This window comes from Mustelus asterias, chromosome 29 (assembly GCF_964213995.1).
Source record: "Mustelus asterias chromosome 29, sMusAst1.hap1.1, whole genome shotgun sequence".
Lineage (NCBI taxonomy): Eukaryota > Metazoa > Chordata > Chondrichthyes > Carcharhiniformes > Triakidae > Mustelus > Mustelus asterias.
In genome coordinates this window covers 14397589-14423829 of record NC_135829.1, presented here as the reverse complement: position 1 = coordinate 14423829, position 26241 = coordinate 14397589, and the positions used below count along the sequence as shown (strand labels likewise).

General features: G+C 49.0%; 1 protein-coding gene across 7 annotated transcripts in view; it reads left to right on the top strand.

The window, feature by feature from the left end:
- LOC144480539 (CD276 antigen-like) overlaps positions 1–26241 on the top strand; it is a 307579-nt gene that overhangs the window by 212183 nt on the left and 69155 nt on the right. For all 7 annotated transcript variants that reach the window (XM_078200108.1, XM_078200110.1, XM_078200107.1 and 4 more), the window contains exon 5: positions 6179–6313. In XM_078200108.1, the coding sequence (XP_078056234.1) occupies positions 6179–6313 (135 nt within the window). The remainder of the gene's footprint in view (positions 1–6178; positions 6314–26241) is intronic.

Genomic DNA, 26241 nt, shown 5'->3' with positions numbered 1-26241 from the left:
GAAACTGCAGCACCCGGAGGAAACTCCGCAGACACGGGCAGAACGTGCAAACTCCATACAGACAGTGACCCGAGGCCGGAATCGAACTCTGATCCCTGGCACTGTGAAGCAACGGTGCTAACCACTGTGCCACCCTCTTAATCTACCCTTTCTGCTCCATTTTCAGACCCCGTACCCCATTTGCAGTGCATCTCTGCTTTGCCCAAGCTGTGGATGTCGCTCCCTTTCAATCGTAACATACAAAATTGCTATTCCAATTAATTTCAGGCAGACTTTACCCAGTTTCAGACAGACGGGCATCCCTGGAGTAATAAATACTGCCTCTAATTTGACACTAAACCGGCAAGTACACCGTAAGGACTAATAAGACTGCCTGGCCTGGGAATGGAGTGCAAACTACTTCTCTCAGTCGGGGAAGCTAAATTGCAATCTTGTCAAAAAAAAGAGATTTATTTGTGTGCAATGAATTCAGTTGGGTGTAATTAAATATTTAATAATGAATTTATTTAATCTCTGTATCTGACGGTAACTAGCTGTGTTTGTTGAAATATGAATTGCTCTCCCTCCACTCCTCTAGCTAGTTTTGACAAAATTCCTCATGGAAATGCGCTTGCATGGGCTTGCAATGATGAAACTAGAACAGGAAGGAAGCAGCAAGAGTTAGGATAATCTGCGGTTCAGAGGTCGTGGTGTTGTGTGGATTCCCGTTGGACCAGTGTTGTGATCCCAAACTTCTCCTGATTTCCCCAGGCTGGGACCCGGGAACTCTCCATTTCGATTTGCTCTCCTGGTGACGAGCGAGGTTTATGTTTAGGGTGAACCCTGACGGCACTCTCACTCTGTGACCCAAAGTTGTGGGCCCAATGCCCCATGTTGACAGAATGCAGACCACAATCTGGAATGACCCCCCCCCCCCGCCAGAGGCAGCACTGAGGGAGTGTTGCACTGCCAGATGTGCCACAGCATGGAGGAAACTTCAAACCGAGGCCCCATCTGCTCTTTCAGGATGATGTGAAAGATCCTGTGGTATTATTTAAAAATAAAACGCCTTCAACAACCAAAACCGATGATTAAATACCGTAAGATAGTCCAAAGATGTGCGTGTGGGTTAGGATGATTAGCCATGCAATATTGGCCCTAGTGTCAGGGGGATTAGCAGGGTAAATGTGTGGGGTTACAGGAATAGGGCCTGGGTGGGATTGTGGTCGGTGCAGACTCATTGGTCCGAATTCCCTCCTTCTGCATTGTAGGGATTCTATGATATCGGAGCAGGATTAGGCCATTCGGCCCATTGAGTCTGCTTCGCCATTCAATCATGGCTGATAAGTTTCTCAGCCCCATTCTCCCACCTTTTCCCCAGAACCTTTGATCCCCTTACCAATCAAGAACCTATCTATCTCTGTCTTAAATACACTCAATGACCCGGCCTCCACAGCCTTCTGTGACAATGAGTTCCATCGATTCACCACCCTCTGGCTGAAGAAATTCCTTCTCAGCTCGGTTCTAAAGGGGCGTCCCTTTTTTCTGAGGCTGTGCCCTCGGATCCTAGTCTCTGCTAATAATGGAAACATCTTCTCCACGTCCACTCTATCCAGGCCTTTCAGTATTCTATCAGTTTCAATGAGATCCCCCCTCATCCTTCTAAACTCCATCGATCCAGAGTCCTCAAATGCTCCTCATATGACAAACCCCTCATTCCTGGGATCATCCTTGTGAACCTCCTCTGGACCCCCTCCAAGGTCAGCACATTCTTCTTTAGGTACAAAAATGTGCGGGTTAGGTTGATTTGATGATTTGATTTGAGCAACGACCTCATTTCTGTCTGTGGGAGCTTGCTGTGCACAAATTGCTCACTGCGTTTCCGACACTGCGCCAGTGACTCCACATCAAGAGAAGAACTTCATCAGCTGTAAAGTGCTTGGAGCCACAGAATCCCTCCAGTGCGGAAGGAGGCCATTTGGCCCATCGTGTCTACGCCAACGCAACATCTCGCCCACTCCAGGGCACCCCCTGGCCATGTCCCTCCCCCCCCCGGGAGGTTATGCTCACCTTTGCACCCCCGAGAGGGATCCCCTGGACAGGTTTACCTTCGGATAAACCTGTGGCGAAGCTCATCGAGGTGGCATTATGTCAGCGAGGTATGCAAATTTAGTCAGGGGGATTAATGTGGTGCGGAGGGTAGTTTGCATTTATTAGACCGTAAGACCATAACATATAGGGGCAAAATGAGGCCATTCGGCCCAGCGAGTCTGCTCCGCCACTCAATCATTAAAATGTATTAAAGTCTGGTTCATGTCCATTTTAGTTTTTGCCACATTTTGGGCCTCCTCCGGCAATCTCGTCCTGGGAGAGTGCAGGCTCAATGGTGGTTCGGACTGCTGCCTCACAGCCCCAGGGACCCGGGTTCGATTCCCAGCTTGCGTGGGTTTCCTTTGGGTGCTCCGTTTCCTCCCACAGTCCGAAAGCTGTGCTGGTTAGGTGCATTGGCCGTGCTAAATTCCCCCTAATGGCAGGAAGATTAACAGGATAAATGAGGGTTACAGGAATAGGGCCGAGGTGGGATTACGGTCAGCAGAGACTCGATGGGCCAAATGGCCTCCTTATTTCTATGCTGTAGGGATTCTATGCTAAATTCTCCCTCAGTGTACCCGAACAGGTGCAAGAGTGTGGCGACTAGGGGATTTTCACAGTAACTTCATTGCAATGTTAGTATAAGCCTACTTGTCACACTAATAAAATAAACTTAAAATCACACCCCAAGGCAGCAAGTCAATCCTGATTGAGATGGTTTAAATTTGCTCAACATCTGGCACGTGGATCATAGGATCCCTACAGTGCAGAAAGAGGCCATTGGGCCCATCGAGTCTGCACCGACCACAATCCCACCCAGGCCCTACCTCCATATCCCTACATATTTACCCGCTAATCCCTCTAACCTACGCATGTCAGGGGCAATCTTAACATGGCCAATTGACCTAACCCGCACATCTTTGGACTGTGGGAGGAAACCGGAGGAAACCCACGCAGACACGAGGAGAATGTGCAAACTCCACACAGACAGTGACCCAAGCCGGGAATCGAACCCAGGTCCCTGGAGCTGTGAAGCAGCAGTGCTAACCACTGTGCTACCGTGCCGCCCCCGTGGCTGGCATTGTTACATCCCCGGGCCTTGCGTAGCTCACAGCTTAATTCCAGATATTTTCTAAAAATTCAAATTCCGCCATCTGCCGTGGCGGGATTCGAACCCGGGTCCCCAGAACATTAGCTGAGTTTCTGGATTACTAGTCTAGCGATAATACCACTAGACCATCGCCTCACCTGTAACAGCACACATCAACACACCTAGAGTATTGTGTACAGTTTTGATCTCCTTTTCTGAGGAAGGATGTTCTTGCTCTCGAGGGAGTGCAGCGAAGGTTTATGATTCCGGGGATGGCGGGACTGATGTATGAGGAGAGATTGACTAGGTTAGGATTGTTTTCACTGGAGTTCAGACGAATGAGGGGGGATCTCCTAGAGACTTATAAAATTCTAACAGGACTAGACAGGGTAGATGCAGGGAGGATGTTCCCGATGGTGGGGGAGTACACAGTAAGAAGTTTAACAACACCAGGTTAAAGTCCAACAGGTTTATTTGGTAGCAAAAGCCACACAAGCTTTCGGAGCTCTTAGCCCCTTCTTCAGGTGAGTGGGAATTCTGTTCACAAACAGAGCTTATAAAGACACAGACTCAATTTACATGAATAATGGTTGGAATGCGAATACTTACAACTAATCAAGTCTTTAAGAAACGAAACAATGTGAGTGGAGAGAGCATCAAGACAGGCTAAAATGATGTGTATTGTCTCCAGACAAGACAGCCAGTGAAACTCTGCAGGTCCACGCAACCCAGAACCAGGGATCACAGTCTGAGGATTCAGGGTAGACCATTTCGGACAGAGGTGAGGAGACATTTCTTCACCCAAAGAGTGGCGAGCCTGTGGAATTCATTACCACAGGAAGTAGTTGATGCCAAAACATTGAATGTATTCAAGGGGCGGCTGGATATAGCACTTGGGGCAAACGGGATCAAAGGTTATGGGGAGAAAGCAGGATTAGGCTATTGAGTTGGACGATCAGCCATGATTGTGATGAATGGCGGAGCAGGCTCGAAGGGCCGAATGGCCTCCTGCTGCTCCTAGATTCTATGTTTCTATAAGACAAGTCCTCCGTTCCTCCACTCTATCTTACCCATGCAAATCTTGTCAATGTCAACAACTGTGCCTTTCGCCGGGACCTCAGAGGCAGCGAGTGTTGAGTCTGGGAGCATGCATCAACTTCCAGGCAGAGACACATAAATAACAGCAGATGGTGTGTGGGTGGCTGCAACTCGCTATTAATTCAGTCAAGGGCTCTCCCTAAGCAAATCAGGCAAAGTGCTGTCAGGTGCAACCATTTAAGCATTCTGTTCAAAATCTTAAAAGTCAAACCTCTCAAAAACTCATACAAGTGGGATTTTCCAGTCGCGTTCGCTCCGAAACCGGAAAATCCCACCTCAGGTTAATGGACCTTCCCATGGTTCGCCCCTCGCCCACTCTGATTCCCGTGGCGGGTGATACGGTAAAATTCTTCCTTCGTGTTGGCACCGCTTCATGATGAAGGGAATCAATATCGGAATTTGAGATATTTTGGGCGGGATTTTCCGGCCGCACTCGCCCCAAGACCGGAGAATCCCGCCCAAGGCCAATGGACACTAGCATGGTCTCCTCCTTCCCCCACCCGCTATGAGTCACATGGCGGGCGGGACGGGAGAATTCCCCCTTTTTTCTGTCTGAAATTGAAAAGAATTGCGAAACGTTCTTCAGAGCCAAAAAAATAATCCCATTTCTCAAAACAGCATCTTTCCCCTTTAGGGGTCACCCTACAAAGTGAATAATTGCCTCGTTTACAGCACTCAGAATTTTTATTGTATCATAGAATCTGACAGTGCAGAAGGAGACCATTCAGCCCATTGAGTCTGCACCGACCACAATCGAAACCCAGGCCCTATCCCCAAAACCCCATGTGTTTACCCTAGCTAGTCCCCCCCGACACTAAAGGTCAATTTAGCATGGCCAATCCACCTAACCCGCACATTTTCGGACTGTGGGAGGAAACCGGAGCCCCCGGAGGAAACCCACGCAGACACGGGGAGAACGTGCAGACTCCACACAGACAGTGACCCGGGATTCGAACCCGGGTTCCGAGCGCTGTGAGATAGCATCACTAACCACTGTGCCGCCCGTATTGTGTTGGAATCAGTTTGAAGTTTACGATAGGGATGTATGTGTACTAAGCGCAGCGGACTGCATGGACCCAAAAGGTAACTAAGATTTTGTAATTACCTGAACAAGGCCAATGAGGTGGGCCCTCTTGGAGCATGAGCTCCCAGATTCACATAATGATTGCCTGCCCTATCATGGAAACATAAAAACTAGGAGCAGGAGGAGGCCATTCGGCCCTTCGAGCCTGCTCCGCCATTCATTTTGATCATGGCAGATCATCAAATTCAATATCCTGATCCCCCCCCCTTCGTCCCATATCCCTTGATCCCTTTAGGATCAAGGAGGAGAACATGCAGACTCCACACAGACGGTGACCCAAGATATTAGATATATCTAATTTCTTCTTGAAAACAGTAAGAAGTCTCACAACACCAGGTTAAAGTCCAACAGGTTTATTTGGAATCACGAGCTTTCGGAGCACTGCTTCTTCATCAGGGCTCACTTGATGAAGGAGCAGCGCTCCGTAAGCTCGTGATTCCAAAGAAACTTGTTGGACTTTAACCTGATGTTGTGAGCCTTCTTATTGTGCCCACCCCAGTCCAACACCGGCATCTCCACATCATTTTGAAATCAGACAATGTTTTGGCCTCATTACCTGTGTATATATTGAGAAGGAGCTACTGATCACGATGAAACGAACAGAAACCTTCAGTTTGAATGGCCCACGTTAGCATCTATGTTCCACACAAGTCTTTTTCGGTCTCTCTTTATCTAACTCTATCAGCCTAACCTTCTATTCAAGTTTCAGGGATGCTTTAACAAGGGGTCGAACGGCAGGCATCGCATGCACCAGCTCAGCAAGGGAGCGGTCACCCTCCGCCTCCCCGAAGCGTCTGGCACTCACTGATTTTCCTTCTGTTTCTGTCTCCCTCCAGGGCAGCATCTAAAGTTCCCCGCGGTCGCCCTGTGGTTGACGATCGGGCTCTCTGTCTGCCTGCTGGGGCTGCTGGCCGCCCTGGTCTTTGTGTGTCGACGGAAGATCCGACAGAGCTGCGAGGAGAACGAGGCAGGTGGGTTCAGCACTCGGGCACACACCCCCCTCCTCCACCCCCCCCCACCTCCACCCCCCCCCCCCCCCCCCCCCCCGCCCCTCCACCCCCCACGGTGGCACAGTGGTTAGCACAGCTGCCTCATATCGCTCGGGACCCGGATTCAATTCTGGCCTTGGGTCACTGTCTGTGATGTTTGCAAGTTCCCCTCGTGTCTGCGTGGGTTTCCTCCGGGTGCTCCGGTTTCCTCCCACAGTGCAGGTTAGGTAGATCGGCCTTGCTAAATTGCCCCTTAGTGTCAGGGAGATTAGCAGGGTAAATATGTGGTGTTACGGGGATAGGGCCTGGGTGGGATTGTGGTCGGTTCAGACTTGATGGGCCGCATGGTCTCCTTCTGCACTGTAGGGACTCTATGATTCTTTGATATAGGAGCAGAATTAGGCCATTCGGCCCATCGGGTCTGCTCTGCCATTCAACCATGGACCAAATGCCCTCCTTCTACACCGTAGAGATTCTATGAAATGCTTTTTCTCTTAGAAACATTGGGTGAGATTTTCCGGCCCTGCCAGTCACTGGGATCGTCCAATCCCGCCGAACATTGATTGACTTTTGACTGGCCTATCATGGCGGGGCTGGAAGATCTGGGCCATCATTAAAACCCTGGGTGCAATTTGCCAACTTGTGTCACCTCGGGTGGGAAGCGCAGAGGGAAGCCGCTGCTGACTTTTCCCACTGCCTTTTTAGACATTAGATCAAAAATAATCCAAGGGGTGGGTCCCAGGACGTCACCCTGGTGATTCTCCACTCCCTCCGCCATTCCCACCCCCTGAAATCGGGAGCGGATAATTCCCCTCCCTCCATTAGCATACACATTTGATTTGATTGGGGCAGCCCGGGGCACAGTGGTTAGCACTGCTGCCTCACAGCGCAAGGGACTCGGGTTCAATTCCTGGCTCGGGTCACTGTCTGTGTGGAGCCTGCATGTTCTCCCCGTGTCTGCATGGGTTTCCTCCGGGTGCTCCGGTTTCCTCCCACAGTCCAAAGATGTGCGGGTTAGGTTGATTGGCCATGCTAAATTGCCCCTTAGTGTTAGCAGGATAATTATGTGGGGTTACGGTAATAGGGCCTGGGTGGGATTGTGGTCAGTGCAGACTCGATGGGCCGAATGGCCTCCTTCTGCACTGTAGGGATTCTATGATTTGATTTATTATTGTCACATGTATTAGTATACAGTGAAAAGCATTGTTTCTTGCGTGCTATCCAGACAAAGCATACCGTTCAGAGAGAAGGAAAGGAGAGAGTGCAGAATGTAGTGTTACAGTCATAGCTAGGGTGTAGAGAAAGGTCAACTGAATGCGAGGTAGGCCCATTCAAAAGTCTGATGGCAGCAGGGAAGAAGCTGTTCTTGACATGTACAGCCTGACAGCACGGTGGCAGAGTGGTTAGCACTGCTGCCTCACAGCGCCGGGCACTTGGATTTGATTCCCAGCTTGGATCACTGTCTGTGTGGAGTCTGCACGTTCTCCCCGTGTCTGCGTGGGTTTCCTCCGGGTTCTCCAGTTTCTTCCCACAGTCTGAAAGACGTGCTGGTTAGGTGCATTGGCCGTGCTAAATTCTCCCTCAGTGTACCCGAACAGGCAGCGGAGTGTGGCAACTAGGGGATTTTCACAGTAACTTCATTGCAGTGTTAATGTAAGCCTACTTGTGACGCTAATAAATAAACTTTAGACACTTTCGCATTGTAATTATTATAAATTAGAATTTAGCTGAGGGTCTGTGAATACTAATGCGGTTGAAAAAGGGGATTTTCAACCTAACAAATATTAGCACCATTATTCTAATTGCTTCAGACGAGACACAAGATAGTGTCAAAGTGACAGGAAGTGATGGCGCACTCTTTCTTTTGATTTGATTTGATTTATTATTGTCACGTGTATTAGTATACAGTGAAAAGTATTGTTTCTTGCGCGCTATACAGACAAAGCATACAGTTCATGGAGAAGGAAAGGAGAGGGTGCAGAATGTAGTGTTACAGTCATAGCTAGGGTGTAGAGAAAGATCAACTTAATAAGGCAGGTCCATTCAAAAGTCTGATGGATCTGGGAAGAAGCTGTTCTTGAGTCGGTTGGTATGTGTTGTCAGACAAGAAAGAAACAATACTTTTCACTGTATCCGTCAGACCGTCCAGAGAATTCCAGCCACGATGTCTAAAATATGACCAATTTGCGCCCAGCAAGCTCCCACCGTTGATGATGAGCACTTAATCTGTTTCTGTGTTGTCCTTATTTATTTATTAGTGTCACAAGTAGGCTTACATTAACACTGCAATGAAGTTACTGTGAAAATCCCCTTGTCGCCACACTCCGACGCCTGTTTGGGTGCACTGAGGGAGAGTTTAGCATGGCCAATGCACCTAACCCACACGTCTTTGGACTGTGGGAGGGAACTGGAGCACCCGGAGGAAACCCACGCAGACACAAGGAGAACGTGCAGACTCTGCACAGACAGTGACCCAAGCTGGGAATCGAACCCTGGTACCTGGCGCTACGAGGCAGCAGTGCTAACCACTGCGCCACCATGCTGGTACAACTTTGATGAAATCTTTTACATTTGCTTTGCAGACATCACCATGCATGGTAGGGTAACATTGTTTCATTCACGATGATGCTGTTAGGTGGGTCTCTCTTTATGCAGGAAGACACACACCAAAAGAAAGATGCACCTAATAACGTCATCGTTCAAGAAATTATATTGTTGTGCTATGAATGAGGTCTTGTGGCGCAGTGGGGTTAGTGTCCCCGTCTCTAAGCCAGAAGCTCTGGATTCGAGTCCCACCCCAGGACTTGACGTTCAAGGAAGGTGCGTTCATAATTCGGGTCACTGCCTGTGTGGAGTTTGCACATTCTCCCTGTGTCTGCATGGGTTTCCTCCGGGCGCTCCGGTTTCCTCCCACACTCCAAAGATGTGCGGGTTCGGTTGATTGGCCATGCTTAAATTGCCCCTTAGTGTCAGGGCGATTAGCAGGGTAAACACCTGCGGTTACAGGGATAGGGCCTGGGTGGGATTGTAGTCGGTGCAGACTTGATGGGCCGAATGGCCTCCTTCTGCACTGTAGGGATTCTCTGATAACGCGGTCAAACAGGTTGAGTGTCAAGCTGCAAAATCCTTCCACACACGCCAATGTGTGTGGTAAGAGCGGGAGAAACTACTGGTCACCCACGCTTGATGTAGAGTGGCGCCCTCAAGCTACCAGCCCCCTGTTCCTGGAATTACTGGAATTAAGATGGAGCTATGGAAACAGATGAAAGTCTGCCTCAGTGCTCCACTAGGGTGTGGGAAGAGAATTGGAATTGGAAGGCCATGGATAAAGAAAGACACACAAAAACAAAGAACCCCAATTTTAGAGACAATTTCATTCCTTTCAGTTTAGATTCAGTTAGTTCTTGTGGGATCTCATTGAAACTTACAGAATACCTGGATAGAGTGGACGTGGGGAAGATGTTTCCATCAGTAGGAGAGACTCGGATCCAAGGGCACAGCCTTAGAATAAAGGGATGACCCTTTAGAACCGAAATGAGGAGGAACTTCTTCAGCCGGAGGGTGGTGAATCGGTGGAATTCATTGCCAAGAGGGCTGTGGAGGCCGGGTCATTGAGTGTATTTAAGACAGAGATAGATAGGTTGTTGATTGGTAAGGGGATCAAAGATTATAGGGTTGAGAAACTTATTAGCCATGATTGAATGGCAGAGCAGACTCGATGGGCCGCTATCTTATGGTCTTGTGCAAACTGCTCTTTATTTATCACTCTGCCTAGTTATTAAATTCACTGCCTGGCTCCCGATTTCTTTTTTTTGATGATCGAGGGTTTGCTGACATTGAAGTTTGCCTTCTCCTTGTTTATCCCTGTGGTGAACCATAGATGGTTACCACTATGGGTACTTGTACATATGTTACTCTTGTTACTATTGGGGTTAGGGTTGGGGTGTTCCACCTGTTAGCATTGTTCTGTGGTACACTCCCTTTGGCTCCGCCTTCTTATAGGAGTATAAAGGTCACTGCTACTTCCTAGTGGCCTTTAGTCTGGGATAGTATTGTTAAGCAGTATGCTCTATTCTTGTTGTGAATAAAAGCCTTTATTCCCGGGTACGATCTAGCCTCCCGAGTGGATTAATCGCGCATCAATTTTATTCGCAACAAATTTTGTTCAGGAAGAAAAAGAAAATGGAGCAGATGCTGAAACCCGATTGGCTAACCTTGGATCCGCGTGCCGCGGGAGCGTCGAACACTTTCGACCATTGGTTGAAGTGTTTCCAGGATTACATCGACGCCTCGACAGCAGTCCAGACCGACGCCGACAGATTGCGGGTCCTCCACGCAAGGGTGAGCGACACTGTGTATGCAACAATCCATGATCCCCAAGATTACAAAGAGGCCATCGAATTACTCAAGAAGCTGTATCATAAACCGCCAAACGAAATTCATGCTCGTCACCTATTAGCCACTCGACGGCGGCAGCCCGGTGAAACGACGGGACAGTACCTGCGCGAACTTCAGCAGCTAGCCAGAGCCTGCAATTGCAATCCAGTGTCGGCTACTCAATACACCAACGATCTGATCCGAGATGCGTTTGTGGCGGGAATCGGCTCATCCTATATTCGCCTGCGGCTGCTAGAGCAAGGTAACTTGGACCTGGCTAAGACGGTAGAATTGGCCGATGCGATGGAAACGGCCTCCAGAAGTCTTGAAACCTACCCCACCGACCACGTGGGAACATCGTGGCAAGTACAGCCACCGCCTCAACTGTACCCGGCGGCTCCTCGGAACTGCGCGATCATGTTCTCAACTTCAGACCTGACGGCTGCGGCAGCTCCAGGAGGCCCACGGTGCTATTTCTGTGGATTGGCGAAGCACCCTCGTCAGAGATGTCCGGCCAGGACGGTATTTTGCTCCGCTTGTGGGAAGAAAGGGCACTATGCAAAAGTGTGCCGAGCAAAGCCCCCTTCCAAGCCAAGCAGTGCTGCGTGTGACTCCCCAGGATCCGTCTCCGGCCTCGTCGATGTCTTCGACCACATGCGATTCACGGGCGCCACCATTTCTGATGACGACGACGCAAGACACGTGCGACCTGCGGGTGCCACAGCTTTCAACGCCATCGACCACGTGCGATCCGTGGGCGCAGCCATTTTGGTCGACACCGGCCGCAGACGACCAGCAGGGGTCCTCGTCGTCGACTATCTCAGCTGCCTGCAGTTACACTCGGGATCCAACAGTGGCATCAATCATCCTGGACCAGGCCAAGCCTCACAGACTCGACAAGTCCATGATGGACATAGAGGTAAACGGGCGCCTGACACATTGCCTGTTTGACAGCGGGAGCACGGAGAGTTTCATCCATCCGGATACGGTGCGCTCTCCGCGCGCAAACTGTCAGGCAGACAATCTCTATGGCTTCGAGGTCCCGATCTGTTATTGTTCTTGGGAGCTGTGTGGTAACCTTAACGGTGCGGGGCACAGTTTATGAGAACTTCAGGCTCCTCGTGTTACCGCACCTTTGCGCTCCGGTACTCCTGGGGCTAGACTTTATGGTCCACCTGAAGAGTGTGACCCTGCAGTACGATGGGCCACTCCCTCCACTTTCAGTGGGAGAACAGCAGCCTCCAAATTGTCCAGCGCGCTCCACATGCAGTCTCTCGACACTCAAAATTACCCCGCCTTCCTTATTTGAAAATCTCGTGCCAGGCTGTAAGCCCATCGCGACTAAGAGCAGGCGTTACAGCGCTGAGGATCGGATCTTTATTCGATCTGAGGTTCAGCGGCTCCTCAGGGAAGGGGTCATTCAACCTAGCACTAGCCCATGGAGAGCACAAGTCGTGGTGGTCAAGACTGGAGACAGCCCCGGATGGTCATAGACTATAGTCAGACCATTAATAGGTACACGCAGCTGGACGCGTATCCTCTCCCGCGCATATCTGACATGGTCAACCAGATTGCGCAGTACCGGGTGTTCTCCACCATCGACTTGAAGTCAGCCTACCACCAGCTCCCCATTCGCCCAGAGGACCGAAGATACACGGCCTTTGAGGCGAATGGCCGTCTCTACCACTTCTTAAGAGTCCCTTTCGTAGTCACTAATGGGGTCTCGGTCTTCCAGCGTGAGATGGACCGAATGGTGGACCAAAACGGGCTACGGGCTACCTTCCCGTACCTGGGGGGCATGGTAGCACAGTGGTTAGCACTGCTGCTTCACAGCTCCAGGGACCTGGGTTCGATTCCCGGCTTGGGTCACTGTCTGTGTGGAGTTTGCACATTCTCCTCGTGTCTGCGTGGGTTTCCTCCGGGTGCTCCGGTTTCCTCCCACAGTCCAAAGATGTGTGGGTTAGGTTGATTGGCCAGGTTAAAAATTGCCCCTTAGAGTCCTGAGATGCGTAGGTTAGAGGGATTAGCGGGTAAATATGTGGGGGTAGGGCCTGGGTGGGATTGTGTTCGGTGCAGACTCGATGGGCCGAATGGCCTCCTTCTGCACTGTAGGGTTTCTATGATTTCTTTCTTCTTCTACTATCTGCGGCCATGACCAGCAGGACCACGACGCCAACTTCCAGAAGTTTTTACGCACTGCGTCTCTCCTGAACCTGACCTATAACAGGGAGAAGTGCGTATTTAACAAGCACCGCCTAGCAATCCTTGGATACGTGGTGGAAAACGGGGTCATCGGCCCCGATCCAGACCGTATGCGTCCCCTCCTTGAACTTCCCCTACCCACTACATAGAAACATAGAACAGTACAGCACAGAACAGGCCCTTCGGCCCACGATGTTGTGCCGAGCTTTATCTGAAACCAAGATCAAGCTATCCCACTCCCTATCATCCTGGTGTGCTCCATGTGCCTATCCAATAACCGCTTAAATGTTCCTAAAGTGTCTGACTCCACTATCACTACAGGCAGTCCATTCCACACCCCAACCACTCTCTGCGTAAAGAACCTACCTCTGACATCCTTCCTATATCTCCCACCACGAACCCTATAGTTATGCCCCCTTGTAATAGCTCCATCCACCCGAGGAAATAGCCTTTGAACGTTCACTCTATCTATCCCCTTCATCATTTTATAAACCTCTATTAAGTCTCCCCTCAGCCTCCTCCGCTCCAGAGAGAACAGCCCTAGCTCCCTCAACCTTTCCTCATATGACCTACCCTCCAAACCAGGCAGCATCCTGGTAAATTTCCTCTGCACTCTTTCCAGCGCTTCCACATCCTTCTTATAGTGAGGTGACCAGAACTGCACACAATATTCCAAATGTGGTCTCACCAAGGTCCTGTACAGTTGCAGCATAACCCCACGGCTCTTAAACTCCAACCCCCTGTTAATAAAAGCTAACACACTATAGGCCTTCTTCACAGCTCTATCCACTTGACTGGCAACCTTTAGAGATCTGTGGATATGGACCCCAAGATCTCTCTGTTCCTCCACAGTCTTCAGAACCCTACCTTTGACCCTGTAATCCACATTTAAATTTGCCCTACCAAAATGAATCGCCTCACATTTATCAGGGTTAAACTCCATTTGCCATTTTTCAGCCCAGCTTTGCATCCTATCGATGTCTCTTTGCAGCCTACAACAGCCCTCCACCTCATCCACTACTCCACCAATCTTGGTGTCATCAGCAAATTTACTGATCCACCCTTCAGCCCCCTCCTCTAAGTCATTAATAAAAATCACAAAGAGCAGAGGACCAAGCACTGATCCCTGTGGCACTCCGCTAGCAACTTGCCTCCAATCCGAAAATTTTCCATCCACCACCACCCTCTGTCTTCGATCAGACAGCTAGTTACCTATCCAATCGGCCAACTTTCCCTCTATCCCACACCTCCTCACTTTCATCATAAGCCGACCATGGGGGACCTTATCAAACGCCTTACTAAAATCCATGTATATGACATCAACTGCCCTACCTTCATCAACACACTTAGTTACCTCCTCAAAAAATTCAATCAAATTTGTGAGGCACGACTTGCCCTTCACGAATCCATGCTGACTATCCCGGATTAATCCGCATCTTTCTAAATGGTCGTAAATCTCATCCCTAAGGACCTTTTCCATCAATTTACCAACCACCGAAGTAAGACTAACCGGTCTATAATTACCAGGGTCATTTCTATTCCCTTTCTTAAACACAGGAACAACATTCGCCATTCTCCAGTCCTCTGGCACCATCCCTGTGGACAGCGAGGACCCAAAGATCAAAGCCAAAGGCTCTGCAATCTCATCCCTTGCCTCCCAAAGAATCCTAGGATATATTTCATCAGGCCCAGGGGGTTCCCAATTACGCGGACAAAGCCCGTCCGCTCATAAAGTCTACCTCTTTTCCCCTGACAGCAGAGGCTCGCCTAGCCTTTGAAGGGATAAAGCCGACATCGCGAAAGCCACGATGCACGCTGTCGATGAGTCCATCCCCTTTCAGGTGGAGAGTGATGCATCTGATTTCGCCCTGGCCGCCACACTTAACCAGGCTGGTAGGCCCGTCGCCTTTTTCTCTCGCACCCTCCAAGGCACTGAAATTCGGAAAAAGAGGCTCAGGCCATTGTGGAGGCCGTATGGCATTGGCACCATTATTTGGCTGGAAAACGATTTACCCTGCTCACGGACCAGCGGTCCGTGGCCTTCATGTTCAACAACACGTTGAGGGGAAAAATTAAGAATGATAAAATCTTGAGGTGGAGAATCGAACTCTCCACCTACAACTATGATATCATGTACAGTCCGGGGAAGCTCAATGAGCCCTCAGATGCCCTGTCGCGTGGAACATGTGCCAGTGTGCAGGAGGACTGGCTACAGGCCCTCCACAATGATCTCTGCCAACCGGGGATCACTCGGCTCTTCCATTTTGTAAAGGCCCGGAATCTGCCCTACTCCATAGAAGATGTCAGGTCGATAACTCGAAGCTGCCAGGTATGTGCAGAGTGCAAGCCGCACTTCTACCGGCCTGACAGGGCACACCTCATTAAGGCCACTCGCCCTTTTGAACGACTGAGTGTCGATTTCAAGGGCCCCCTTCCTTCGACAGATCGGAATGTGTATTTCCTCAACGTGGTTGACGAGTACTCCCGATTCCCCTTTGCCATCCCCTGTTCTGACATGTCCGCTGCCACGGTCATCAAAGCCCTGCGGAGTCTTTTTACCCTGTTCGGCTACCCCAGTTATATCCACAGTGATAGGGGTTCGTCGTTTATGAGCGACGACTTGAGGCAATACCTGCTCTCTAAAGGAATTGCCTCAAGTAGGACTACGAGTTACAACCCCAGGGGTAACGGGCAGGTTGAGAGAGAAAATGCTACAGTCTGGAAGGCTGTCTTACTGGCGTTAAGGTCTAGGGGTCTTCCAGTCTCCCGTTGGCAAGAGGTACTTTCTGATGCGCTCCATTCAATCCGGTCCCTCCTGTGTACGGCAACCAACGCTACCCCACATGAGCGGATGTTTACCTTCCCCAGGAAGTCTTCCTCTGGGACCTCACTGCCGTCTTGGTTGACGTACTCAGGACCTGTCCTGCGGCGGCATGTTAGGGCCCGCAAGTCCGACCCTTTGAATCATAGAATCATAGAAACCCTACAGTGCAGAAGGAGGCCATTCGGCCCATCGAGTCTGCACCGACCACAACAGGTCCATCTCCTCCACGCCAACCCTCAATATGCCTATGTGGCATATCCTGACGGGCGAGAGGACACTGTCTCTATCAGATATCTGGCGCCTGCAGGGGACCTGGAAACCCCCGTCACTCCCGCACCCCTGGTTAGGATTCCTTTGCTCATTCTCTCCCCTCCTGACTCGGCGCGGGCAGCATCGGGACCTCCACGTAATCCTCTTACTCCCGTGTAAAGCTTGCCTGAGTCCAGGAGATTGTCGCCACCTCGAGGTCCACAGGTGCGTGAGGAACTGGAGGAGTCACTGGACACCACCTTGGAGAGAGGTTCGTCACCACGGTCACCAGAACCGGCACTGGAGCCAGTGCTGCGGAGGTCGCAGAGACGGTGCGGACCCCCGATACGGCTGAACTTGTGAACATATGGACAGTTCGTATTGTCTCCTTACCCCACCGGCCTTTGTTTTTAAAGGAGGGGTGAAGGTGGTGAACCATAGATGGTTACCACTATGGGTACTGAACCATAGATGGTTACCACTATGGGTACTGAACCATAGATGGTTACCACTATGGGTACTGAACCATAGATGGTTACCACTATGGGTACTTGTACATATGTTACTCTTGTTACTGTTGGGGTTAGGGTTGGGGTGTTCCACCTGTTAGCATTGTTCTGTGGTACACTCCGTTTGGCTCCGCCTTCTTATAGGAGTATAAAGGTCACTGCTACTTCCTAGTGGCCTTTAGTCTGGGATAGTATTGTTAAGCAGTATGCTCTATTCTTGTTGCGAATAAAAGCCTTTATTCCCCGGTACGATCTAGCCTCCCGAGTGGATTAATCGCGCATCAATCCCCTTTTGGGAGAAGTAACCGCGTAACAAATTGTCAGCATAATTCAGTCTTCCTGAAAACGGAAGGCTGCGTACGAGTTGTCTCTGCGGGTGAAGAAATCCCACCCCCAAATCTCTGAAGAGTGATCCAGGCAGCTTTATCTTGGAAGGAGCGGCAGCGCATACTCCCTGATTCCATGGATGCAGAAAAGGAGACCTTTCGTGGAGTTTTATGATGTGGTTACCAAAGTTTCTGGCTAAATCCACACTGAGGTAAATAGTCCTCACAGTGAGGGTGTGAAGCGGGAAAGAGCGCTAAATGACTGCATTTAACAACCGCCTGCTGTACAATCAAAGTTTATACACACAATGTATCTTGAGTAATGTAAACGGAACTTTTAGGTACAAATGATAAGCTTGTGTTGAGTTGCTGTTCTTTCACTTCCCGAACTCATTCTTCAAACAAGATACACTCGCACTAACTTCAGAGAGTCTCAATTATCTTACCTTGGCACAGTTAAATCGCGTTTGAACAAAAATCATGTTGATTTTGACTGCAAGCATTCATAAGGAAGAAATACCGAGACACCAAGATAGTAATTGTCCCATTGGGATGACGCAGCATGGGTTCATGCAAGGCAGGTCATGTTCAACTAACTTAGTGGAATTCTTTGGGGACATTATGAGCATGATGGACAACAGGGAACCAGTGGATGTGGTGTATCTGGATTTCCAGAAGGTATCTGACAAGGTGCCGCACTAAAGACTGCTACATAAGATAAAGGTGCACAGTGTTACAGGTAACGTATTAGCATCGATAGAGGATTGGTTAACAAACAGAAAGCAAAGAGTGGGGGTAAATGGGTGTTTTTCTGGTTGGCGATCAGTGACTAGTGGTGTGCCTCAGGGATCAGCGTTGGGACCGCAATTGTTTACAATTTACATCGATGATTTGGAATTGGGGACCAAGTGTAGTGTGTCAAAATTTGCAGATGACACTAAGGTGAGTAAGAGTTTTAACAACACCAGGTTAAAGTCCAACAGGTTTATTTGGTAGCAAATGCCATTAGCTTTCGGAGCCCTGCTCCTTCGTCAGATGGAGTGGATGGAGTCCAATGCCGGCATCTCCACATCATGACTAAGATGAGTGGCAGAGCAAAGTGCGCTGAGGACACAAAGTCTGCAAAGGGATATAGATAGTCTAAGTGAGTGGGCGAGGGTCTGGCAATTAAGGTACAATGTTGGTAAATGTGAGGTCATCCACTTTGGTAGGAATACCAGCAAAATGGACTATTATTTAAATGGTAAAAAATTGCAGCATGCTGCTGTGCAGAGGGACCTGGGTGTCCTTGTGCATAAATCGCAAAAAAGTTGGTTTGCAGGTGCAGCAAGTAATTAAGAAGGCAAATGGAATTTTGTCCTTCATTGCTTGAGGGATAGTTCATAAGTTCATAAGATATTGGAGAAGAATTAGGCCATTCGACCCATCGAGTCTGTTCCACCATTCGATCATGGCTGATATTCTCCTCATCCCCATTTTCCTGCTTTCTCCCCAAAATCTTTCAACCCATTACCAATTAAAAATATGTCTAACTCCTCCTTAAATTTACTCACTGCCCCAGCATCCACTGCACTTTGGGGGAGCGAATTCCACAGATTCACAACCCTTTGGGAGAAGTAGTTTCTCCTCAACTCTGTTTTAAATTTACTGCCCCTTATCCTAAGACTATGACCTCTCGTCCTAGAATGCCCCACAAGAGGAAGCATCCGCTCCATGTCTACTTTATCCATACCTTTTATCATCTTGTGTACCTCAATTTGACCTCCCCTCATTCTTCTAAATTCCAGAGAGTGTCGGCCTAAACTGTTCAACCTCTCTTCATACGACAAACCCCTCATCCCTGGAATCAATCTAGTGAACCTCCTCTGAACTGCCTCCAATGCCATTACATCTTTCCCCAAATAAGGGACCAAAACTGTGCACAATACTCCAGGTGCGGCCTCACCAATGCCTTGTATAGTTGCAGCAATACTTCCTCACCTTTATATTCTATTCCTTTAGCTATAAATGCCAACATTCCATTTGCTTTCTTTATTATCCACTGTACCTGCGTGCTAGTTTTCTGTGACTCATGAATGAAGACACCCAGATCCCTCTGCACCGGAGCACCCCAAAGTCTCTCCCCATTTAGATAATAAGTCGCCTTCCCATTTTTCCCGACCAAAATGAATGGAAGGGGGTTGGGGATCTGGGTGGGATGCCCTTACGGAGAATTGGTGCAGGCTCGATGGGCTGGATGATCTCTTTCTGCACTCTGTTGGGATTCTATGGTTTAAGACGCACTAATGGTGGTAGGCAGGGTTCCGGTCCTTCCTGCCGCTGAATGCCTCTTCAGCCATTTGAGATTGAGGGAGGGAGTTAGCTGGAGTAAGTATCACCAATATGGAACCACTGGCTTCAAATCAGCGTCAAGTGCTCAGTAAACTCACAGTCTGCCAACTCCACATACTTAGTCGTTCCTCCTGCGCACACACTGATGCCACCATGGTATCCAGTGCAGCTCCCCATTGGAAGCATATGCATGTTTGAGAGAGGCCATTTTGGATTCAAAATGGCTGCCGTAGCGCCAAAGAGGGCCAAGAATGGGGCACGATAGATCTAAATTGTGCAGACCAATTCTTTAAAGATCAAAGCTTCATCTTTCTCTGTCATCTGCGTTGTTTAATTTAAATATTTAATTTGTAGCCCAAGCACAATTTTGATATGTGTACAGATATAATTTATTATATGTGTACATACATAATATATACCTGAGAACAAACAAATCATTTGAAGATCCTCTGGGTCCACTTATTGTCTCTGAAATTGGGGCTTCTCATAAGTTAAAAATAAGGTGTTCAAAAAGCCACATCAAAGAACTATCCGATTAAAGGTAGAAGCGGAACTGGGGCAGTTCAGTGATCATCAGAATAAATTTTTGATCTCTTGAGTACAGGAGATAATGAACTGATTGATGCTGAATAATAATTGCGGGCAAGGATAGCCATATGTAAGTTTAGGTTTATTTATTCGTGTCACAAGTAGGCTTACATTAACACCGCAATGAAGTTACTGTGAAAACCCCCTAGTGGCCACACTCCGGCACCTGTTCGGGTACACTGAGGGAGAATTTAGCATGGCCAATGCACCCAACCAGCACGTCTTTCGGACTGTGGGAGGAAACCGGAGCACCCGGAGGAAACCCACACAGATATGGGGAGAACGTGCAGACTCCGCGCAAACAGTGACCCAAGCCGGGAATCGAACCCGGATCCCTGGCGCTGTGAGGGAGCAGTGCTAACCACTGTGCCACTGTGCCAAGGTGAGCGATGAGGATCCAGATGTGCTTGACTATGTAGTGGGGACAGGTTCAATCAAGGCATTCAAGAGGCAATCCATGGTTAGCTGGAAAGAATAATTGGAGGCGGTTAGGGGGAGAAGTTGGGGGAACAATACTAGGTGTGCCTGGAGGGCCTGTGCATGTACCAATATGCTGAGTGGTCGCCTTCTGTGCTGTAACAATTCTATGATGTCCATATTTTCAGCCCAAGCCACACAGCCAAGTTTAAAACCGCAAGATATTGTTATGTCTGAGAAATAATTCAATCTTGGATGGATTAGCCATGATAAAGTACCCCTTGGTGTCTAAAGATGTGCAGGTTAGGTGGATTAGCCATGCTAAATTGCCGCTTAATGTCCAACGATGTGCAGGTTAGGTGGATTGGCCATGCTACGTTGTCCCTTGGTATCCAAAGATGTGCAGGTTAGGTGGATTGGCCATGCTAAGTTGCCCCTTATTGTCCAAAGATGTGCAGGTTAGGTAGATTGGCCATGGTAAAGGGGTGTGGTGGAAATGGGGGGGGGTAGTGAGCCTTGTTGGTATGCTTTGTCACAGACTCAACTGCCTGAATGGCCACCTTCTGCACTGCAGGGATTCTATGATTCTAAGCTACCTACGTCACCGCTTGGAGATCTTCCAACCTCAACCACTTTAGCTTGCTGCTCCAGACTGAATCTTGCACACAACGGGAGTTGACATCATATTTTCTGGGGTGTTTTATAGAATGGAATCCCTACAGTGCAGAACTCCACATGTGCTAACTCCGCACAGACAGCCAAGCAAGGCCAGAATTGAACCCGTGTCCCTGGTGCTGTGAGGCAGCAGTGCCAACCACTGTGCCACCGTGCCCTCAGCCTGGCCCTCACACAGTGTGAAGTAAGTCGCAGCTGACCTCCAAGGTATGAATGGAGCGGAACTGGGGTCGGATCTCTGGAAGGAAATCCACTCATTCCTGCTCTTGAACCTAAATGTACCCCCACACCCCCCTCCGGCTGTCCAGAACAAGGGTTGAGACACCTCACCTTGGAGGGAAGAAAATTATTTTTAAAATAGCCTTCGAGAAATGCAATCTAACTCGCAGATAATGAGAAAAGAGACGTTAAAGTGGTCCATTTAGTTGGCTAATTAGCAGAGCAGTATTTGTGAAGGTGCGAATGGGGGTCATTAATCTGATGCTTAAAGCATTCAGAATTAGCTGCATTGTTCTATAATTAAATTAAAATGATCTTTATTGAACAAATATTAGCGCCAGTGGAAATATTGCCATGTCTTTTTTTGATCAAAAACATACAGATTAACACACAGTTAAACCAACAGTGATGTGGAGCAGATGGCACAGAGAAGATTTCTGTACCGTTTTGCTGAATAATTTACAAGTAGAATATTAGAAAGTGTGCACTCGCTGCTGAACTGTCCTGGATAAGCATCAGTTTCAGAATTCTAAGATGTCTAATCTGTTGCATTTAAAATATGGGACATCAGCTGTGCCTCAGTCACAGATGGGACACACAATCATCGAGTCATACAACACAGAAGGGACTCTTCAGCCCATTGGGTCAGCGAGAAACCTGACCTCCCACCTAATCCCATTTACCAGCACTTGGCCCACAGCCTTGAATGTTACGGCGTGCCAAGTGCTCATCCAGGTACTTTTTAAAGGATGTGAGGCATCCCGCCTCCACCACCCTCCCAGGCAGCGCATTCCAGACCCTCACCACCCTCTGGGTAAAAACGTTTCTCCTCACATCCCCCACCCCGCCTCAGCCTCCTGCCCCTCACCTTGAACCTATGTCCCCTCGTGACTGACCCTTCAACTAAGAGGCGGCACAGTGGTTAGCACAGCTGCCTCACAGCGCCAGGGACCCGGGTTCGATTCCGGCCTCGGGTCACTGTCTGCGTGGAGTCTGCACATTCTCCCCGTGTCTGCGTGGGTTTCCTCTGGGTACTCAGGTTTCCTCCCGCAGTCCAAAGATGTGCGGGTTAGGTGGATTGGCCGTGCTAAATTGACCCTAGTGTCAGGGGGACTAGCAGGGTAAATATGTGGAGTTACGGGAATAGGGCCTGGGTCGGATTGTGGTCGGTGCAGACTCGATGGGCCAAATGGCCTCCTTCTGCACTGTAGGGATTCTATGATTCAAAGAGGAACAGCTGCTCCTTATCCACTCTCTCCATGTCCCTCATAATCTTGTACACCTCCAACAGGTCGCCCCTCAGTCTTCTCTGCTCCAATGAAAACGACCCAAGCCTATCCAACCTCTCTTTATAACGTAAATGTTCCATCGCAGGCAGCATCCTGGTAAATCTCCTCTGCACCCCCCTCCAGAGCCTGATTGGTATGTTTGTGGGCCAAACCTCATTTCAAAAATGGATATTCTAGGCTTAATGCTCCAGTACAATACTGAGGGAGTGCAACACTGCAGGAAGTAGTCAGCCGAATTCTCTCAAAACCCCGCCAGCGTGTTTGATGGTGGATACGGCTGGGGGGGGGGGGGGGGGGGATAGAGAGAGAAAAAGAGAGAATATGGCAGATGGGTCAGAACTTGGTTTCACCTTGTTTGGCATTTACAGTGGGGTCTTCTGCTCGGCGTGGTATGGTGGCTGAAGTAATGAAGTGACAATACATAATGGCTAACTTCATCACACATATTAAATCCGGGCGGCACGGTGGCACAGTGGTTAGCACTGCTGCCTCACAGCGCCAAGGACCCAGGTTCAATTCCCAGCTTGGGTGCCTGTCTGTGTGGAGTTTGCACGTTCTCCCCATGTCCGCGTGGGTTTCCTCCGGGTGCTCTGGTTTCCTCCTGCACTCCAAAGATGTGCGGGTTACGTTGATTGCCCATGCTAAATTGCCCCTTCGTATAATATATACAAGATATATATATATATATATATAAGGTGGCACAGTGGTTAGCACTTCTGCTTCACAGCGCCAGGGACCCGGGTTCGATTCCTGACCTGGGTCACTGTCTGTGTGGAGTTGGCACGTTCTCCCCGTGTCTGCGTGGGTTTCCTCCGGGTGCTGCGGTTTCCTCCCACATTCTGAAAGACGTGCTGGTTAGGGTGCGTTGACCCGAACAGGCGCTGGAGTGTGGCGACTCGGGGATTTTCACAGTAACTTCATTGCAGTGTTAATGTAAGCCTTACTTGTGACTAATAAATAAACTTTAATATAATAGTAAATATGTGGGGTTACAGGGATAGGGCTTGTTTGGGATCGTTGTCGGTGCAGGCTCGATGGGCCTAATGGCATCCTTGTGCATTCTATGAGTCTTGTGCCCTCCATGGCAGGTTGGAAAACCCACCAGAGACTGGGCTGAACCTCCCTTGCCTCTGCAGCGGGTAAGACGCCACATTCTCGCCCACTCCACCATGGGATCGCCCCCTGCCTTTTTGACAAATTGTGTGACTGAGACGCGACCTACCCCCTCAATTGTTGGACGTCAGTTTTGGTGCAGCGTAATTAAACCTGCACTTCATTGCAACAGGGGCAGAAGAACTTGTGTTGGGATTGAGGATTGGCTGACTGACAGAAAGCAGAGGGGAGCAGATGGGGAGGTGGATTTGAGAGCAGGGAGAGATCAGCCATGATCTGATTGAATGGCAGAGCAAGCTCGAAGGGCTGAATTTGCCGACTTCTGTTCCAAATTCCTATGTTCCTATGACATTTGAACCCTTACCACTAGAGTTCAAAATGCAAGTTCTATATTGGCAGAACCGTTCTGATTTGTAATCTCCATACTAATTGATATATATGACAATAATATAGTATCTTCCAGATCGGGAAAGATTAAAGCTAAAAATTTGTTTTAAACATGTTAAGTGCCAAATTTAAGTGTTGCACTGGACAGAACTGAAATTATTATTCCTGCACAATTGTTTTCTGTGGCTTGTTGATTGCAGTGGTGAGGGGTAGGCAGATAATTTTAGGAATTTAAACAGCAATTATTACATTACAATACGGGCGGCACGGTAGCACAGTGGTTAGCACTGCTGCCTCACAGCTCCAGGGACCTGGGTTCGATTCCGGCCTCGGGTCACTGTCTGTGTGGAGTCTGCACATTCTCCCCGTGTCTGCGTGGGTTTCCTCCGGGTGCTCCGGTTTCCTCCCACAGTCCGAAGATGTGCTGGTTAACCAAAAGAGAAAAAAATGCTGGAAAATCTCAGCAGGCCTGGCAGCATCTGTAAGGAGAGAAAAGAGCTGACGTTTCGAGTCCAGGTGACCCTTTGTCAAAGCTAAAAGGCAGAGAAAGTGGGAGATATTTATACTGCAGGGGGAGGGAATGAAAGATGAGCCACAGCCACAGGAACCAGGGGAAAGGCTAGAGAACAGTAAAAAATAAAATAGGATGAAAACCAAGGGGTCCAAGGTGGGGTAGAGCAAATCATCTGAAGTTGTTGAGTTCGATGTTGAGACCGGAAGGCTGTAAAGTGCCGAGCTGGTAGATGAGATGCTGTTCCTCCAGATTGCGTTGAGCTTCACTGGAACATTGCAACAGGCCAAGGACAGACATGTCTCATGCCCACATGGGACATGTCTGCATGAGCTGGTTAGGTTGATTGGCCATGCTAAATTGCCCCTTAGTGTCAGGGAGGTCTAGGAGGGTAAATATGTAGGAATATGGGGATAAGACCTGGGTGGGATTGTTGTTGGTGCGGGCTTGATGGGCCAAATGGCCTCCTTCTGCATTGTAGATTCTCTGATTCTCATGAATATACTAAACCGGTCAGAGAGCAGAGATGGTGGCTGAAAGCAGTTGGGTTAAAATAAAAAAGAGAAAATCTCTGGATTGGTGGCTTTCAAAAATAAAAGGTTGAATTGGTTAGCTTTGAGCTTGATCCCGTTTGTGATTGGTAGATTTGCTGAATCGTACTTGAGCAAATCCCCATGGTTAATGTTGTTAAGCCAGTTAGCCAAGAGTGTCAATTGGCCTTAGCTGTGATAAGCAGATTTGTGCAATGTTCCACAAACAGTCAATCCCCCTACCGCTGACACGCTCAATGTCAGTAAAATGGAGATTGTCATCAGCTGCAGGAAGTGTAGTGGAGGACATGCCCCTGTCGGTATCAACGGGGATAAAGTGGAAATTGTCGAAAGCTTCAAATTTCTAGGTGTCCAGATCACCAAAAACCTATCCTGGTCTCTCCACACTGACACTCCAAGCTCACCAACGCCTCTACTTTCTCAGGAGGCTAAGGAAATTTGCCATGTCCACCACGACTCTCACTAATTTTTACAGATGCACCATAGAAAGCTTTCTTTCTGGTTATATCACAGCTTGGTATGGCTCCTGCTCCGACCAAGACCGCAAGAAACTACAAATGATTGTGACCATAGCCCAGTCCATCACTCAAACCAGCCTCCCATTCAATAACTCTGTCTACACTTCCCGCTGCCTCGGAAAAGCAGCCAGCATGACCCCACGCACCCCAGACATTCTCTCTTCCATCTTCTTCCATCAGGAAAAGTCTGAAAACATGTTCCAACATTCTCAAGAACAGCTTCTTCCCCGCTGTCATCAGACTTTTAAGCTGACCTTTCATTTCACCCTATCTGTAATGGCAACACTATATTCTGCACCCTCTCCTTTCCTGCTCCCCTACACACTCTATGAACGGTATGCTTTGTCTGTATAGCGTGCAAGAAACAATACTTCTCACTGCATCCCAATACATGTGACAATAATAAATCAAATCACAGTGGCAGCTGCGTGTACCATGTACGAGATGCACTGCAGGAACTCACCAAGGCTCTTTCAACAGCACCTTCCTAACCCATGGCCAGTACCATCCAGAAGGACAAGGGCAGCAGATACATGGGAACACCACTATCTGCAAGTCCCCCTCCAAATCACTCACCATCCTGACTTGGAAATATATCGGCTGTTCCTTCACTGTCGCTGGGTCAAAATCCTGGAATTCCCTCCCCAACAGCACTGTGGGTGTAGCTACATCTCAGAGACTGCAGCGATTCAAGAAGGCAGCTCACCACCACCTTCTCAGGGGACAGATCGGAATGGGTAATAAATTCTGGTCGAGCCAGCAAGACACACATCCCATAAGTGAATTAAAAAATATATAGAATCATATTGAGACACAGTGCAGGA